At 42.6% G+C, this 18,400-nt stretch overlaps 1 protein-coding gene across 3 annotated transcripts in view; it reads right to left on the bottom strand.

The window, feature by feature from the left end:
• The window catches only part of lrp4 (low density lipoprotein receptor-related protein 4), a 156,953-nt gene extending 138,821 nt beyond the window's left edge, over positions 1–18,132 (bottom strand). For all 3 annotated transcript variants that reach the window (XM_039795245.1, XM_039795246.1, XM_039795248.1), the window contains exon 1: positions 17,791–18,132. In XM_039795245.1, coding sequence (XP_039651179.1) covers positions 17,791–17,851 — 61 coding nt within the window. In that variant the 5' untranslated portion in view covers positions 17,852–18,132. The remainder of the gene's footprint in view (positions 1–17,790) is intronic.
• Positions 18,133–18,400: the final 268 nt, after the last annotated feature.

The raw sequence follows: 18,400 nt of genomic DNA, 5'->3' as shown, positions 1-18,400 counted from the left end.
CGCAATGCTTGATGTTGGACTTGGGTCACATACAGTCTCCCAGGCCTCCCTCATAAATCAATGCTATCCGGCTGAGAGAGGAACAGAACAGTGCCAACACTAAATCCAATTATAAAATGGGCTGGCACCACTCAGCCTGATGACGATGTCTACCTGAGCCCTCAGGGGTGACAGCCGAGCCCGGGGTGCCAGCTTCAGCTGTGGCAGCAGAGAGGAAGAAAATCAGCAGGGAAAGGATGTGTGCGATTGTTTGGGAGTATTTGTTACAATCAACAGTGTTCCTGGTTGGTGTGTGTGTTTTTGTGGCACACCGCCAGAGGCACATATCTGAGTAGAGCACTATGGGCGCCAGCTGAACCTTTTTATTTCAGCCCGCTGCTGCAACTACGCAGCGCACCTGAACTGCACCCTGGCACCTGTACACAAACACACACACACAAGGGGAACACACACACACATAAAAAAAAAAAAAAAAAAAAAAAAAAAAGCTATGGCACCTGTCAAGGATTTACCATGAATGACAAAGTAGAGGAAGGAGACACCTCTGATATCCTGAAGCCACAAGCCGTGACCTTTCCTTCCCTGCTCAAAGACAGACGCTGTGCCCAAAATCCCTCACATATTCACTACTTCCTACTCACAATATGGTAATTACTATGTAGATGATTATATTAGTGATCTCATCGGCAAAATTAAAAAATACTTTCGGACACTGCTCGGGCCATTTTCTCAGCGCCGCTATTTAAATCATTGTGTCGCACAATTAAAAACGTGCCAGATCAACATCGACCGGTGGACCATCCATAATAAATTCCGACATGAATTGTAGTGATACTCAATACATATTACACTGAATGTATTTTTCCAAATGAATAAATAGAAAGTACATTGGGCAAGTACATAAGTACGCTGTGGTCATGTTGTCATATTAAACATTATTTTTGTCGTTTTCCGGATAGACAAACTTTCCTCGGAATACTTCTTAATAATACTCTTTATAAACAGCTTTTAGCGCTCTGAGGAAATACCACCCTATACAATATCAATTGTTCTCTCTTTATTCTCACGATCATTTAAATATTTTTGATTAGGCGAAGAAACAGAATAACTAACAGACGTACTGCTCTTGCTAAACTTCCAAGACGTGGTCAACTTGTCAATGAAAAACTTTACCTGATGCAAGCCATCTACATTTGTTGGTTAAAATACAGTAGATATATACATATCGTTTCTGAATTATCAGTGTGGAAATCAACTTGCATTTAGTGCCAGACTACACCCCCTACTGGGGAAACTGAGGCGCAATTTTCTTTTCACATTAAGTACGGTACTATTACAGTGTGATTATACTGTCACGTAGCCATTAGTCACATCATTATTTACAGGACAGCCTTATCAGTTTTTATATCTTTATTTACAGTATTGTATTGTGCACTGAAATGCAAAAACTTCCTGCCAGACCTCTGCCTCCAGAACCACAGTACGCTGTCTCGTTCATCTCCTCCGCTCACTGTTGTCGGCCCCTGAAGAGTAGGGCTGGGTACCGAATTCAATACTTTTAAGGCACCGACCAAATTGGCTCTTAAGTATCGAGTATCGAAAAATGCCTCGTCATTCAATACCCAATTTCAATACCCAAGTAGAAAATCTCATCAGCGTCAGTGAGCCAATAAGCATGCTTCTCCCAAGATCTAATGATGCTGGTGATTGGCTGTCTAATGTTACACGTCATAGAGGCTGGCAGGAAAAACTCTACATTACGCACAGAGATGGGCTCACGTAGTAGGAGCTAAAAAAAATTAAACAAAAAGATTTGTGCCGCAATGTTGTAATTTATTTTTGTTAAAATTGATTTTATAAAATTGGTATCTAAAAAAGTATTGTTTAGGAACCAGTATCGAAGTCACGGTATTGGTATTGAATATTTTGCATCGATACCCAGCCCTACTGAAGAGTAAAATACATTTACAATTGATCTCTCTCTGTTGCTTGTGTGACACTACCAATGTAATTTAGCAACTTATGAAATTATTATTATTATTATTTTATTATTATTATTATTATTATTATCATCATCATCTAGTTTAAACTGTACAAAAGAGGGCTAGCGAACATTAGCAAGCTGGTAAGCTAGCCATGACTTGCGCAGTAATGGCGTAACGCATTGAATTCACAATTTATTACTTGGCTATGAAACTTGCAAAACTAACTTCAACATACTATTGCAAGTTAAACAGAAATTACTTACATTTGTACGGCAGGTTGCAGTCGCGCTGCTCTCCTTTCTCCGTCTGTTATTTTTCCTTCAATGCATGATGGTATATAGTACATGGTTAGTGACCATTGTTGTCCACTACTTCTCAAGATGCATTATGGGATACTTTGTCCACTATAGTGTATAAGAATTATAACTTTATATTCAGACAGCACCACAAAATGGCAAACTCACTAGTGGACTATATAGCGAGTAGTGAGTGATTTCGGACACAGCTTAAGACTCTTGCACAGCGTTGGTGAAGAACAGTACAGCTCCGGACACCTGAGCTCCCACCACATTTATAGCAAGCAGACCAGTTCGCTCAAACAACACATTTACTGAGCTGGTTAAAAAAAAAAAAAAAAAAAGCCAGCCACTTCTGAGCCTAACCATGACCCTAAGCGCTAGCCTAAACGTGGACATAAAATGAATGCTTCACCACTTAGTGTGAAGGCAAGAGGATGAGTAAAAACGCCTTGAAATACGCTTTCAGAGCCTAATGCACTTCTCTCTTAAGAGAGCAAGAGTCCGTACAGCATCCCTATTAAATGAGCAATTTCAGAAGTGACTGTGTTTTATGAATGCTGCTCTAAAGTGTGTCCCTGGCTCCCTTCTGGCTGCCAAGGTTACAGCAATCAATCGAAGATCTAAAGTAGCCTGCAGCAGGAGAGGTAGTCAGAGAGGACACAGACTGACATTGTCAGGAGGTATTTCTACCTATTTCTACTGCTGCCTATGTATAGTACCAGTCATTTTATTGTCCTTAGAACTTTAGGTTGAACCTTACAGAAGTATTTTTCCTAGTTTGATTTATAAATCAAATTGTATATTCATTAATATAGTCCTTTATGTGGTTTCTGCATATTAATTTGGATCATCGGCAACATTTTAAAACACTTTCCGAATGGGTCTGTAGCTGGAAAGTGAGCTGTTCATTTCTACTGGTGCAAACCATTTGGCTCTTATAGAAATTGTGCTGTAAACTGAAGCCATCAAACTTCCAAGGATAGTGAAAATGAACAGGCCAGTTTGGACACTGACCAGAGTTTTTCAATAGCCTAGTCCAACCCCAGCATACATTCCAACTTCCAGGGCTAGGTCCAGGCCTGGCTCTGATTTAACTGTGCCCAAGAGTTCCTCTCCCTTCCAGGCTAACTCCTGTACAGGATCTGTAAGGAGCACCAGTCGTCCAGGTCTGGACAAAAACATCCTTGCACGCTCTATCCCCAATCCTCTCATAACCTAGGAGCAATGAATGCAATTAGCATCCGCCACCAATGCAAAGCTACGCGAGAGCATGTGGGCTGCCTGATAGAGGTGTGACGATAGATAGAGGTGAGATCTCGTCCCACGAGATCTTGCAAGATTAAACCGTGATGAGATTTCTCATCGAGGTAAAAAGTGCCTCGCGATATCAGTACACAAGTGCAGAGCAGCAGCCAGCATGAAAAAGCGGCCTGTAAAATCCAGGGTTAGAACGTTAAAGAGTACCGCATCTGAAAAGAGCATCTGTCTTCACAAAAATCATCTGTTGAGTGTTTGATGGTAATTTATTTGTGTTCAGAATGTAATCACTGTGAAACAATAGTAAAATAAGCTTTATTTCTCTCTGTCTACTGCACAATGACAAATTCAAGTACAAAACAACTGGTCTCAACTGCTGCCAGTAAACGCTTGGTTATGTTGTAACCTTGGTTCTCTGAGTGAAGAGACTAAAACGCGGCCACAGCCGACCTGTCGAGCGCCAGTGTGACGTCATGGGAGCGCCGTAACTGTTTATACTTGCGTGTGGTGGTTGCGACACTAGTTGCAGTCTTCTCCTGAACAGAGGTGGCGCTAATGAGGAAAGCCTACCGACTTTGCTATGTCTACGGACTAGAAGAAGAAGAAAAAAGGTAAACAACGGCAGAACTGGCAGCAGCATTGACGTCAATGCTTCGATTTGATTCAATCACGCCTTTCATTCGCCTTAAAAGAACTCATCTTAACCCAGTAAGTTTACAAGAGAGACTTGCAGTCACTCAGAGTCCTGGCATCCGGTTACCCTCGAGCCCGTTCATGCTTCCTGTTTCCGTTTTGTCGCGCACCGCTGAAAAAAAATAAGAGTGGTGCACGCCCTTTGGACGCGCACTGAAAATCCTGGCGCGCCAGCGAGATCTGCCTCATTTTGACGTCACATTGGCACGCACCAGCTCGGCTGTGGAGACTGTAAAACGCCCTTATCTCTCCACCATAAAAACTGCTTTTCATTTTGTGACTTTCGATTGAATAAAAGGACAATTTTTCCTCTTCTTTAATCTTTAAAATAGGTTAGAATCTCGTCTCGTGAGCTGGGTGTCACACCCCAACTGCCTGATGCTCAAGATTTCTGTCTTTATCCAATCTGAGCAAGAGGGCAGAAACAGCATAAATTAAGATTTTCTGTGTGTCACAAAGACAGAAATGGTTGCTGCCGATGTGAAGCATTTGACATGTTCCATATTACTTCTACACAGGTCAAACCTTTTCTACAACTCTAGGTCTTCTCTACTTTAATCACAGACAAAAAAAAAAAAAACAGACATACTGTATGGATTAGCTTTAGAAAAACCATAGAGCCCCCTGCCTGCTACCGTCAGACCTACAATCCGGAGGGCCTATCCTTAGTTCTCCCCATTGTGGTGTCCCTGCCATCTGTGACAACGCTAGAAAGTATACACTCAAGACCAAGGCCTTCCAGTTAAATTTATACATTTAAAAACACAAAAATCACAAAAGAAGTGGGACAGGCCTTTGAGAGAACCCATTTTTTGGGCCATGACTACTCTATGATTTGGAGCAATATCTCTAAAATAAATGTGGGCTAAATGAAAATGAGGACGATGTGACAGAATGGACTTTGCCCAACATAGATGGATTTGTCTCTTGATGGCCGATACAATAACTTAAGTAGGCGCTTCTCAGAATAGAAGCCCCATAGATCAACCACCTAGCAACAAAAGTGGAAAATCATGCTGACCCAATTAGCGCCGACTCTCAGCAGAGTATTGTTGCGGCCCGCTTAAGTTCACTTCAGTCGAGGGAGATGGTTCCCCTGGTTGTGGTGGAGAGTCTTGTTGTTATGATCTATCTCTAGATTTGCCTTAAGGCATAAAGACTAATTCTGGCCACTGGGAGTGGCCAAATACAATCCTCAGGCAAAGTAACTGTAACACTGTACCACTTATTATTCATCCTCTTTTTCTTTCCTTTCATTTTTATTTTTCCTTCCAGCAAATCTACTGCTTCTTGATAATTTTTTAAACACTTTAAAAACTGCCCTTGTATGCTGAGATCCAACTACTGGACTTTTCCAAATACATTTAAAAGTAGAAAGTACCGGAACATTATTAGTTCTTTGTTTTGCTAAATGTTAGCCTTGATGATTAGTTTAGGTTTGGTATTTGGTAGGGATGCACCGAATATTCGGCCACCGAAAATCTTCGGTTTTCGGCCGAAATACTTTTATCACCGAAACAATACGGCCGAAATGTTGCGATGACGCAAACAGAAACCGCGACCTGCATGTGTGTCAGTACCCGATCCGTTCCACCTGCAAAATGTCTCCTAAGCAAAGAGGTTGAGACGGACCACGGAGTGAAAACAATGAAAAGTACGCTCTTAGAGTCTGTCAGCACACGTTTCACTGAGATCTATATAAGATCCTCTGCACTTCATCGCGACTGTACTTGATCTGCGTTATAAAGACCATTACTTGGATGCAGAAATAAAGCAGGGCGCACGAGAAATGATCCAGACCGCGATGGATGCGGAGAACCCGCGTGGAGATGGAGACGGAGCGCGTACGGAGCAGCGCCCAGCGCATGAGATCAGAGCGCAGAAAAAAAAGACTTGTCTCTCTGCACCAGATGAGGGGCATGCACCCTCGTTGTCTGATATCTTCAGTGAAATCCTGCAAGAAAGTGCCTCAAATAATAATAATAATAACAACAACAACAACAACAACAACAACAACAACAACAACAGGTAAGCTATTCGGTTCTTAGGCTACTGTATACTGTATGTGACTATGAGATTGTAGCCATATTTCTGCTAGATATTTTTTTAATTAAACTTTAATATTAATTTATACAATTGCAATGTCTTGATTTTAGTAAAGTTAGTACACAGTCATAGCCATCAATGCAATGGTACTAATAATTGGCATAATTTCTTTCGGTGTTTTCAGTTTCGGCCAAGAATTTTCCTTTCGGTGCATCCCTAGTTTTGGGGGTTTTATTTCTTAGTAATCCATGATCAGGATCAACACAAAATCTGCACCCAAAGGTTATCAGTTTTAAACGGTTTAAAGTTGCAGCTTTACAGCATGTATTTGAGGAGATGTTCAAAAGAGTCTCAATCTTGCAAACACTGCTTATGTTTACATTAACATTTGAAATCCCCCCTTGGTGTAATTACAGTCCTGCATTTAAGATCATTTGTGATGAGTCCAAAGTAAATTAAAATCGGAGTCCAACCTGATTAACAACATGAACATGAAATGGGGAAAAAAGCAAGCAATCGTGAGTGACCGATTGATTGCAGCAGCACTAGTCTTTTAGTTCTATTTAATGCACAGGAATATTTTAACAACACTGTCTGCTCTAGTTATTAAAAACTCTGGCCATAAAACAATCATGGCCCCTTTTATGGCACCAACTCTCGATCACTGCACCGTAAACAGTGGACTCAGCCAGCCATGGGCCCTTATCAGGCACTGCTGAGCTCAGTTCTATTCTGAAGGTGCTGTTATGAAACACTGAGTGGGAGTTGTAGTATTATACATAGCTGCCTGTGTAGGCCAACTCTTTAATCAGTCACTGTAATTGCCGGGATGGACTTTGAACCACAGACATATTTGTCTCCGCTTTTCATCCATGGCTAAACATCTAAGGGGAGGGAGGCAGCAAGCACTTGGGCCCCGGCCATGCACGGCTCTTGCCCCGGCCCCGTGAGCAGCCAAGCATGGCGGCGCAACGGAGGGGTCACAAACAGAAGAAAGAGTTTTGGCTGAGGGTGGGACGGAGAAGGAGATACGAGGAATGGAGGGGGTGGAGTGGCTCAGAAAGAGGGAAGAAGGGAGTGTAGAAGCGGCGAATGGAGGGGACATGATGGTACACAAGTCCCCAGTGGCAAATTGAGTGCTTTTAAGAGCCCAAACAGGGCTCTCCTCTGAATACTAAGACTTTTCATAGAGGCAACACTGCTACAGAGAGGCAACTCCAAACCCTTTCCTTTGAGGCCCCTGCAATATATGGGGCTTTCAACAGCTTGTGCAAGAGTAGGTCTAATTGGAAGTCGAGGCGATACAAGGAGGGGGTTAGGGAGGCGGGAGCAGAGGAGCTAAGGAGAAGAAGAGAGGCAAGGAGGGGTGCTTGATTTAAGAGGCCATTGTTTTAACAAGTACATTCTGCCTCCCCCTCCTTTCTCCTCATGGCCTCCCCTTCAGATGCCCACACTCCACAGAGTCAAAAGGCGGCGTTTAGCCCCTGTGAACGAAGAGGGGCTGGGCTTGTTTTGACACTTTGTCCTCCTTGGCTTCTGTGAAAAGGCCTCGCTTCTATGGGCCACTCGAGTTCATTAGGGAGTCCAGCGCTTTCAGCCGCGTCCCCATTCCAGCTCTATGTCTCAAAGGGGGCCTCCAAAGCCCTTCACTGTTCGTATAATAAAGACCCTCACCATCTTCACAACTACCACCTCCATTTCCTTCATCACAGGCCTGGCTGAGTTAAAGCCTGTAAGGGTCCACTGAAAGAAAATGGTGAAGAAGAAAGAGTGTGTGGGGGGGGAGAGGGATGTAAAGAAGAAGCATAAGCATGAAGACATATGGCGGAGAAGGAAGATGTGGGACAACCATTTTTCCCTCCATGAAGTATGAATTACACAGGTACAGTGCTTCGCCTGCAACAACACCTAGCTGTGAGGGCACCCTCTCTAGTTAAGCATTGTGTGTGTGTGTGTGTGTGTGTGTGTGTGTGTGTGTGTGTGTGTGTGTGTGTGTGTGTGTGTGTGTCTCTCAAGAGTCAGATTTCAGCTCTCACACTTTCAGGTGACATCACTGTTTGTCAGTATCGAGGGGACAAAAGTGAGCGATGTCACTCTAGAAGGGCAAAGGCACTGAGATTAAACAAGCCCTGAGGAAGTCTTAGCTGTGTGTGTGTGTGTGTGTGTGTGTGTGTGTGTGTGTGTGTGTGTGTGTGTGTGTGTGTGTGTGTGTGTGTGTGTGTGTGTGTGTGTGTGTGTGTGTGTGTGTGTGTACACATGAGCTACACTCTGAGATAATTACTGTGAGAGTAAGAGTGGGGGGAATCTACACCTCAGTTTTCTTCTAGCTAGCAGTTAGCTACCCATGGTATGGTATGTCCTAATTTCCATTTTAAGTATAAAATGTACCAGACTCCCAGGGCACAGCCATCTCTGTTGTTATCATGAACTTGGAACTACGGATGAAATAGCTTATGTTACACATGCTTTAGTTTTATGCAGAGGATCTTGATTGTGTTTTATGCTGGTTTAAAATTTGGCAAATTAATAGTATATCATAAAAGCACAATAATTAGGATGGTATTACAAATGATAACAACAATTAGTCCATCAACAGCACATGAGTCAACAATTTTTATCAATTGACCATTCCAAATATTATCCGGTTCCAATTTGAATGTACTGTATTTGCAGTTTTCTCCATTTTATGTTGTAAATGGAGTACCTTTGTGTTTGGACTGTTGATGGGACATACAAGACATTTTAAGACGTGACCCTGGGCTTTGGGAAACTGTGAGGAGCATTTTTTTTTTTTTTACCATTTTCAATTTTATATTTGCCAAACATTCAACATAGGCACTGTAGCCTTTGCAAGTCGGTGTCACGTTGAATCAGGTTTCTGTGAGTGTGTCGGATATTTCTTTGGAAGCGTTTTTAATACCATAGGTGCTGCAGCGTGCCTCCTACTGGTTTCAACAGCTAGATCGACATCAGATACATAGCAGGTGTTTCCCTGCAGTTGTAGAGTCGCAGGGAGGGAAAGGCGACACTGATACACCACGTGCTCATACTGTACGCAGCGTGATCGGAAAGTCCCCCAAGTACGCTCAGCTGTTTTTCTACAAGGGTTGAGCTACACACCAACATCAGATGGTACATGGACAGCAGCTTAACATGACATTTGGTAACTACAGGAAGACTACAGATTTCACATATTATATACAACGAGACATCAAGCCTTTAAGCTCCACATTCGGCCCATTAGGTTGCCAAGAGTGTAAATGCACAGACAGGATGTGTTGGCGCGATACAGGATTTAACCCGGGTGTGTGTTTGGGGAGTAAGTGCGTTGAGTTAAGTCTTTTGGGGGGTCTCAGTCAACTCATATCACACTCTAATCTTATCTAAAGCTTCAGATGGAAGCTGGGGGTGTTTGTGTGTGTTCCTGAACATATGGCTGAACAGGCGGTTTGTGCATACAGGCATGTTGAGGGAGATGAGGGGGGCCATCATTCGGGCACCTTTTGGAGGTGAGCAATGAGACAGCTGCAAGCCCCCATCTGCAGGACCACCACTGGTGAACAGAGAGGGTGGGCAGGACAGATAAAGATGGTGACCACAGGCAACCTGGAAGAGTTTAAGGTGCTGAGCACGAGAGGTGCACATATATGTCCAGGAAAACCACCTCATGTGAGAACAAAGGGGGGAAAAAAAACTACAAAGCCTGGAAAACATGTAGCAAAAGGACAGAAATGGCCATGTAACTCTAACAATCAAATACCCACCTCCTGTGACTTGAAAGGTGGCTTGGAAATGTTTGCAGCTTACTCCAAAACATGTAGTCAGCTTGGAAGCACAGCACTTACTATGGATTGCAACGGTGACCCAGAGCCAAGGCAAAAACTTAAATGTCGCAAAATATGCTACTGGCTTGCCATAATACCGCCTCCTTGTAACACAAAAACTCCACAGAAAGAAGCACAATTTGCAATTTTCTGGTGAAGCGACAATTGTTTGGAACCTATGGATCAACAGAGAAGAAGTTAATTCATTCTGCTGCAGGACAGTGCCCTGACTTTCTCTGCAAGAGATAACTAAGATCTTTGTCCAAGAAATTTCCATGATCCAAGATCTTATACTGCACCATCTCAGTCTGTTGAGAATCCATCCCCGGCATCTGAAAATCCTCGACAGTGGTTCGATAGGTTTCTGTGGGTGGTTGGATGCATTTTTTTTTAAAGCAAGTGTGCGTTCGGGTGTGAATATTGTGGAGAGAAACAAAAAACGGAGTCACAGCTCTGACATCAATTAACAGAAGAAGCTTCATCTCCTCCTCCATTCCATGAGGCTGCATAACACTAACACACACTACTCAAACAGGGAAACATTAAGCACTCGGTGGGGACAATATTCAGCTGCAGGTTAACACACGTTCAGTGCTCTAGTGGTGACGACAGTTTGTATGGGATTAAGTCAGGATAATGAAGGAACATGTCACCCAGTGCAACAGTGTGGCTCCTTGATTGAGGACTTTGTGTGTTTGGGAATAAAAACAATTAATGGAACGTAGGGATAAGTTAGATCAGGCTTTGGCAAAACAATTCAGTGTTGGTTTTGATCATTTCATTTCATTTGTTGACAATAAGAAAAAAAACAGTAGAATATCACCATATTTGCAATAAAAAAAATTAAAAAAAAGCTTTCCTTTTTTGCATCGACTCACAATCTTGATCAAATAAAAAAAGAAAAAGAAAAAAAATAATCATGGAGAAATTTTGATAAAGGAATTGCAGCAGTTGTTAAGAAATGATCATCCAACAGAGGATATTCAATCCAGGGTATTAATGATTAATTGCTGCCTATTGAGAAATACAACTTTCAACTGCCCATTCATTTCCAAGATGAATTGGATACCCCCTGCCCAAAAGATGACAAGGGGACAACTGTCCTGCACTGACAAATTGTTTGGATGTTTCTACTGCCCACAGACAAAAGTCATCCCCAAACCACTTGTTTGTGTGTGTGGCCCACTGAGCAGTTTAAGCCATTAGACACGCTGAAAATATGGCCCTGCACAAATTCCCTGTTGACACTCAAACTGAACCCGTGCAGACACTAGCATCAAACAAATGTCTTCTTTTTGTCTGTATAGAGGATCCCGTGGTGTCTTCTTGGATACACAAGAATAAGTGGCTTATTTTTAACGCATGGCTGAAACCACATTTGGAGACCAAAAGAGGTCCTTCATCACAAAAATCTGTCAAAGCAACAATCATTTCTCGCGGATGTCTTCAACCAAATTTGCTAGAATTGTCAGCGTCCCTGCAGATGCTTTGAAGTGAAGCCCCTGAAGAATCAAGTTACTATGGATCTGTACAAGTGTGTGTCCTTCAAAATGTCTTTGTGTCCCTGCCCCCCCCCTCCCCTGGTTGTGCTCAGACAGCGAGTCTCCAGCTCTGCTTATCTTTCTGTCCTTTACAGCAGACCCCCGCTGAGACACAGAACCAGAGTTTATTACAGTCTCCAATAATCTGCAACCCCCAAGGAACACCGATTCATACGACATGGCCTAAAAAACCTAAAAAAAAAAAAAGCCTTTTGATACCAAACCTCTACGGTGACGTGGCCTGAATTTCACGTAACACGTTTTTTTTTTATAAAGACAGTGGGCATGTGTTACCTGAGGTCACCGTTTATAGAGAGAAACATTATCAAAATGTAATGGCAAGTTTTTTTGTCTGTTTATTTAAAATCTAACTAGAGCTGGGCAATATATTGTTATTATATCGATATCGTGATATGAGACTAGATATCGTCTTAGATTTTGGATATCGTAATATGGCATAAGTGTTGTCTTTTACTGCTTTTAAAGGCTGCATTACAGTAAAGTGATGTCATTTTATGAACTTAGCATACTGTTGTAACTGTTCTATTATTTGCCTTTGCCCACTTAGTCATTATATCCACATTACTGATGATTATTCATCAAAAATCTCATTGTGTAAATATTTTGTGAAAGCACCAATAGTCAACACTACAATATCGTTGCGGTATCGAGGTATTTGGTCAAAAATATCGTGATATTTGATTTTCTCCATATCGCCCAGCCCTAAATCTAACCGCTCAAACAAGAAATGTCCATTAAACTAAAACCAAACATTTTGTAATACATGTTTTAAGGAAACTTAGGTTGCTGGTGTTACCAGCTCCAGACAAGAATGAACTGCATTTATGTAGCACATTGTCTCACATTCACCCATTCACACTCACTCACTGATGGCCAATACCTTCACCATTGGGAGCAATTTGAGGTTTAGTGTCTTGCTCAAGGTCCCTTTGCCACGTGGACAGGACGAGGTAGGGATCAAAACACCAAGCCTACCATTAATTGCGAACCGCTCTACAACCTGAGCCACAGCTGCCGACAGACTAAATGCTTTTTTTTTTGCGAGTGATCGACAGAAAAACGGGCCAGAGTTAGTTTGGAATGCTCATTTTCATTTGTTGTCCCTGTGCCAGAGGTTACAATGTATCTTAATTCTTTTGGCTGTTTTTGGTCTGCACTATAAATTCCTTCAAACATCAGGCCATTGAAATAAACAAACGCGCATCGGCGGCAATCTTTCATCATCCTCGTAGTGACTGAAAGCGGCAGCAAAAACAGTATAACAGAATTAAAACCGTGACATGGCTTTCCACCAGTGGACCATTTCTGTTGTTACAGCGCCAACCGTTGCTCTCCGCACTGATGGCTGCCAGCGGTTGTCTGTTTGTTTTCTTGCTTGTGTGATCTCAAAAGCGGACATCTGTGACATATATTAGCGCTGTGAACATAATTGAAATAGGCCCCGGGGCCGTGGCATCATGTTCTGAAATGAAAGACGACCCCAAAGACGAGAGTACCCCTGGGGGGTCTCTCGCAGAGGAGGCCGGCCTCGCAGGGAGAGAGCCAGGTGATTTATAGGAAGGTGAAGGAACATGAGTAGAGGGATTGGGGGGGGGGGGTTCCTCACATTCATCCACATGGGAATGTTGGAAGGGGGGGATTTTCAAATCAAGTAATCATAGGTTACCTCCAATGCTACCTTGGAGGTGCAATTCCATCCCCTCAGCAGAGACACAACAAAGCACAGTGGGGGTATCAGGTGGGCCAGTCTGCCTTCCCTTGGTGAAAGCAAAAGCCTGCCTGACACCAACTCAACCAGCTAGACCAGAGGAGGACACACACACACACACACACACACACACACACACACACACACACACACACACACACACACACACACACACACACACACACACACACACACACACACACACACACACACAACACACACACAACAACACACACACACACACACACACACACACACACACACACACACACACACACACACACACACCCCTTGTCCTCCCCCTGAAGCCCCTGAATAGCTTCAGCCTCGACAAGAAAGTCAACAGAGTGGAAGGTGAATGTGCATATATGCCAAAACAATCAAACCCTGCCAAGTGTACCTAGACAAAGGAGTCCCGTTTCGTAGACCTTGAGCCACATCCTCAAAAACAACCGTTCTCTGTCGGAGAAAAAGTATCATCGCCTGCAGAGTGGAATCTGTACCAAAAACAACTTTGTGGCAAGCAATTAATCTGTCTGTAGGCTGAGTTATTCTGTAAGATCAACATTGCAACACCATTAATACCAACACAATCACTCTGAGGACACTTAATCAAATGTGGTGTTGGAGCTATTTTGCAAGACAATGTCATAAATCATCATTCTAATGCTCGCTGGGTACGCAAAACCACGCCTGCAGGTTCTGTGAAAAGGTCACTAGTTAAATGTGTGTGTGTGTGTGTGTGTGTGTGTGTGTGTGTGTGTGTGTGTGAAAGTGTGTGTGTGGTTGTTGTGTGTGTGTGTGTGTGTGTGTGTGTGTGTGTGTGTGTGTGTGTGAGTCCAGGATGAGTAGGGCAATGCCAGGGGACTAATCAATCTGATGAGGGGATACAGGTGTCAGGGAAGGACACAAAGGCCAGCAGCAACCTAAAGCCAACACAAGGCCAAACTCCCTACCTCCCCTCCTCAACCCGCTTTCTCCTCACCTCTCTCCGTTCCTCTAACTCCTACTATACACCGGTCTTACTCCTGTGATTTTTTTTCTACTTTTTACTTCTTCTGTTCTCCTTCCAATTACCACTAGTGCTGAACTAATTAGTCAATTAAGACGATCAAAAGAAAGTTTATCAACAACATCTTCAATAATCATGAAATGGTTTTGCAGAGGTGGCGAGGAGGAGATGGGACAGTTCCTGGCACACCTCATCTCTAGGGTTTTGTATTGTTTAAAATGTTTCTGTACTCGTGAGGATACGATTCCGGAGTTTAGGTGCCGAAACCGATACCATTATTTCTGGTGAGGTGACCCGCCTGCGAGAATTCAATGCTGGAAACTCATTTAGGCCTTTTAGCAAGTAAAACATAAAAAACATTTACCACTTCCAGCATCTTAAATGCGATGTGGTGCTGCCTTTGTCTGGATTACGGCATTTTAAATTGAACATTTTGGGGTTTTGGACTTTAAGTTGGACAAAAGAAGCTTTTTGAAGATGTAGCCTGAAGTTCTAGTAAACTGCAATGGACATTTGTTTATGACGTAAATAATCGCAGCCCACCTCTCCTCCTTTACGGTCATCATCTTCCTTTTCTTTTGTTATTCTTTGTTTGGCTGCAGAAGCTAAAAGCCAACCAACCCCACCTAAGGAAGGATTTTTTTTTGGATAGTTGCCAAGCTGTCAGATTCATACGGCAGCACTGTCTCAGTTTAGTCCGGTTCAATTCTGCAGGAGGATCATCATTCAAGTTGAATATTTCATCCCATCCCCAATCCTCATTGGATTATGGATTTATCGGTCAATGACGCTTAACTGTAAGTACAAATGTGGTCTTCAGTGGAACAACACCAGAGGTTCTGACTCAATCTGTGAGTCCAATCAATAGTTTATTAGTAAATGAGGAGCCTTCAGTGGGGATCGGAGGAGTGGGTGAGGGGTCATCCTGTCCCAGACGACATCATTAAATCGTTGTAACACACTCCCCAACACACCATTAAACTATCTCAGCCCATTACTGCAAGGCCACACACACACACACAACACACACACACACACACACACACACACAACACACACACACACACACACACACACACACACACACACACACACAGCTTAGAAATTATAGCCTTTACCATTTAATTCATCTTTCCATGAACCCATTATGTATATCTTATAATACAAGAGTCAGGACAATAAACAGCTGACATGTCAGGGTTAGAGCGATATATCACGTTGCCAATATTTGAGGCCGATATGATAATCGTTTCAATTTTTGACGCACTGGAACTACATTTTTGCTTTGAACATTTTATTTACCGGTAGTCAATTCATTGTTCAAAGACATGTCTATGTTGGGTTTTCGTGTATTCTGGAGTTTTCCAACCACTGGATAGCTGTGGGATGAGATCTTGTCTTAAAGAGCCACTAGCCCTAAAAATAATGGCATTAGTCTGACTGTCAGTGTCACATGAGGGTTTAAATGCGATTTCAGAGGATTTTCCATCCTGACAAATATAAGCGGAAAATGTATCTGGAATTGCTGGCATGATAATGATCACATTTAAAGATCTTGGATTGAAAATTGGAATAAACACCATTTATCAGGTACAGGCCCTACAAAACCAGTGTCAGCTGTGTGCCACAGTGGACTCACTCATGCACGACAGGCGAGGATGTGTTTAAGACATGATACAGGCCCGGCAGACTTAATTGCTTTAGAACAAGTCCATTATTAACACCCCCCCCCCAATCCAGATAAAGGGGGGGGGGGGGGAAACGTTGATAACTATATCTTAAAGGATGAAAGACCCAACTATAAATAGGATGTGGATCATTCAGGGGGGGCTTTTGTTTTCAATTGGATATTGAATCTTATCTAGCTGACATTTCAGAGACAGTCTACTGGTGACATTTAGGAGTTGTCACAATTACAGCAACCTCTTTTTGAGGTCTAACCAGCCAATTACAGATATAATTGTTGCTAGCCTGTCGGATAAATCTTTTCATGTCATGTCAGAGGGCACAGCACCCATGTGAGACTGTCTGTGCATGATGCTTAGCCCACTGTGTGTGTGTGTGTGTGTGTGTGTGTGTGTGTGTGTGTGTGTGTGTGTGTGTGTGTGTGTGTGTGTGTGTGTGTGTGTGTGTGTGTGTGTGTGTTTTTAGAAATAGCTTACGTAGGGTCTTTGCATTCCAGCGGCTGTTCTAACATGTTGTAAATACAAGGTGTTAGAGAAAACATAGGAAGGGGGTGGTGGAAATCAACTCAGACCTATTACAAGTGCTGGCAGGATGTAGGTTATCATAGATAAACAACCCAGTTCACCTGCAATCACAGTCGAGACAAACATGCTTGTTTGTTTTTTAAACTAAATTGAAAAATAAAAGGCAACATCCACTAAAATTACTGTCATATCCCATAAATAAAAACTTTTGTTTTAAGTCAATGGATCATTTGCGTAACAGAGATAACTGAAAAGTGCATTTTTAAGTTAAAGATAAAATACAAAAAAAAAAAAACAGTTCTGTACTTTTTTGCAGCTTATAACCCATGCAAGAGCACAAACTCCATATTGTCTTTTGTACATTTCATGACTCATTCTCAGCTTCAAGGCATCCACAACAAACCACAACTTAAACCTAACCAGTAGAATGACTGCAGAATGCTTAAACCAGCATTTTAACTGATTTAAGATTTGGGTTTTTTTTCCTCATCAGCAAAGGGCTGATAGCAATCTGCCTGAAGGTGGAGCTCTGACAGGACATCAGACATGCATACACCCCTCACATGGTAGTCCATACAACCTACATGCATGTAACACCAAAAACCAGTTACAACATCTTCCAAATCCCCATATACCCCATAGAATCATAGTGCCACGCGCCACAACATCTAATACCCAAATACTTCCAACAGCACCCTTAGCTAGTGTGCAGGATAAGAAGGGTCCAGACTCCAGAGTAGCCTACAAAACTGAAATTAAAACATTAACCAGTTAAATCTATAAAAAAAAAAAAAAAACTATGCAAATCTAAGAGATCGGACCATCGCTTCACTTACACACGCATGTTGTTGTCAAACAGGATTAAAAATAAATAAATAATAAAAAAAACTAAAAAAAAAAAAAAAAAAGAAAAGAAAAAGATTAACGCTCTAACTCAGACATATTTTCCACTACAGTTTCTATTTTAACCGCCTAAATTGCGCTCTCTAATATGAGGGAAACTTGGCTGCGGAGTTTCTATGTCTGAATGTGCGAGTCAAACCAATTCACAGAGCTCATAGGGACGGAATACAACAAAAATACAGTTAACAAACACCGGCGGTGCACAAATACCTCCGTTCACCTCTCCCAAAAACACACTCACATGCAGTTTCAACTCCACTTTGCAGCGTTTTTAAACGGACATTTTCTTACCTGGACTCTGGCTGAGCAGCAAAGTTATCAGGGAGCCCCACAGCACCGCGGCCAGCTGCATCTTGTACCCCGCTTTTCTCTCGCTTCTCCGGGCTTCCCTTTCCCTTTTCCCTCGTCTTCTACTTCTTTTCCTCACAGTTAAATATCAACGTGCTTCAGTTGCAAGTAGACGCTCCAACTTTCAACGCTAACCTCATACCATGACTGACTTTTTAGCCCCCTTTCTCTGCCCGACCTCCTCCGCCTCCTTCTCTTGTGTGCGATAACGCGACAAAACCGGGATTAAAAAGTTAACTCTGAAGGGAACAGCCTGGCTACGGGCTCCATCATGTTGTGCTCTAGTTCCTAACGCTGTAGCTACCAAAAAGGAGCTGTGGGCTGTACCAAACGCAAGCTAAGGGGGAGCTCACTGTGTCTACGGCGGTGTATTTAAGCGAACGTGTTCGTAAATGAGCATCAATGGCAAATGTTTAGCACGTTACGTATTATACAATACAAAACTAAATTTGAATCTCCCCAACTTGTTGATTTTTTTGACGTTGTAATTACCCTCATTTCGCTCCCTACTTCCCTATCCCGCAAGACATTGGCTCGTCCAAAATCTCTGCTC

Source organism: Perca fluviatilis, chromosome 3, assembly GCF_010015445.1.
Source record: "Perca fluviatilis chromosome 3, GENO_Pfluv_1.0, whole genome shotgun sequence".
NCBI classification, from domain to species: Eukaryota; Metazoa; Chordata; class Actinopteri; order Perciformes; family Percidae; genus Perca; species Perca fluviatilis.
Note: the sequence above shows the minus strand (reverse complement) of the source record. Positions and strands in the feature narration are given on the sequence as shown.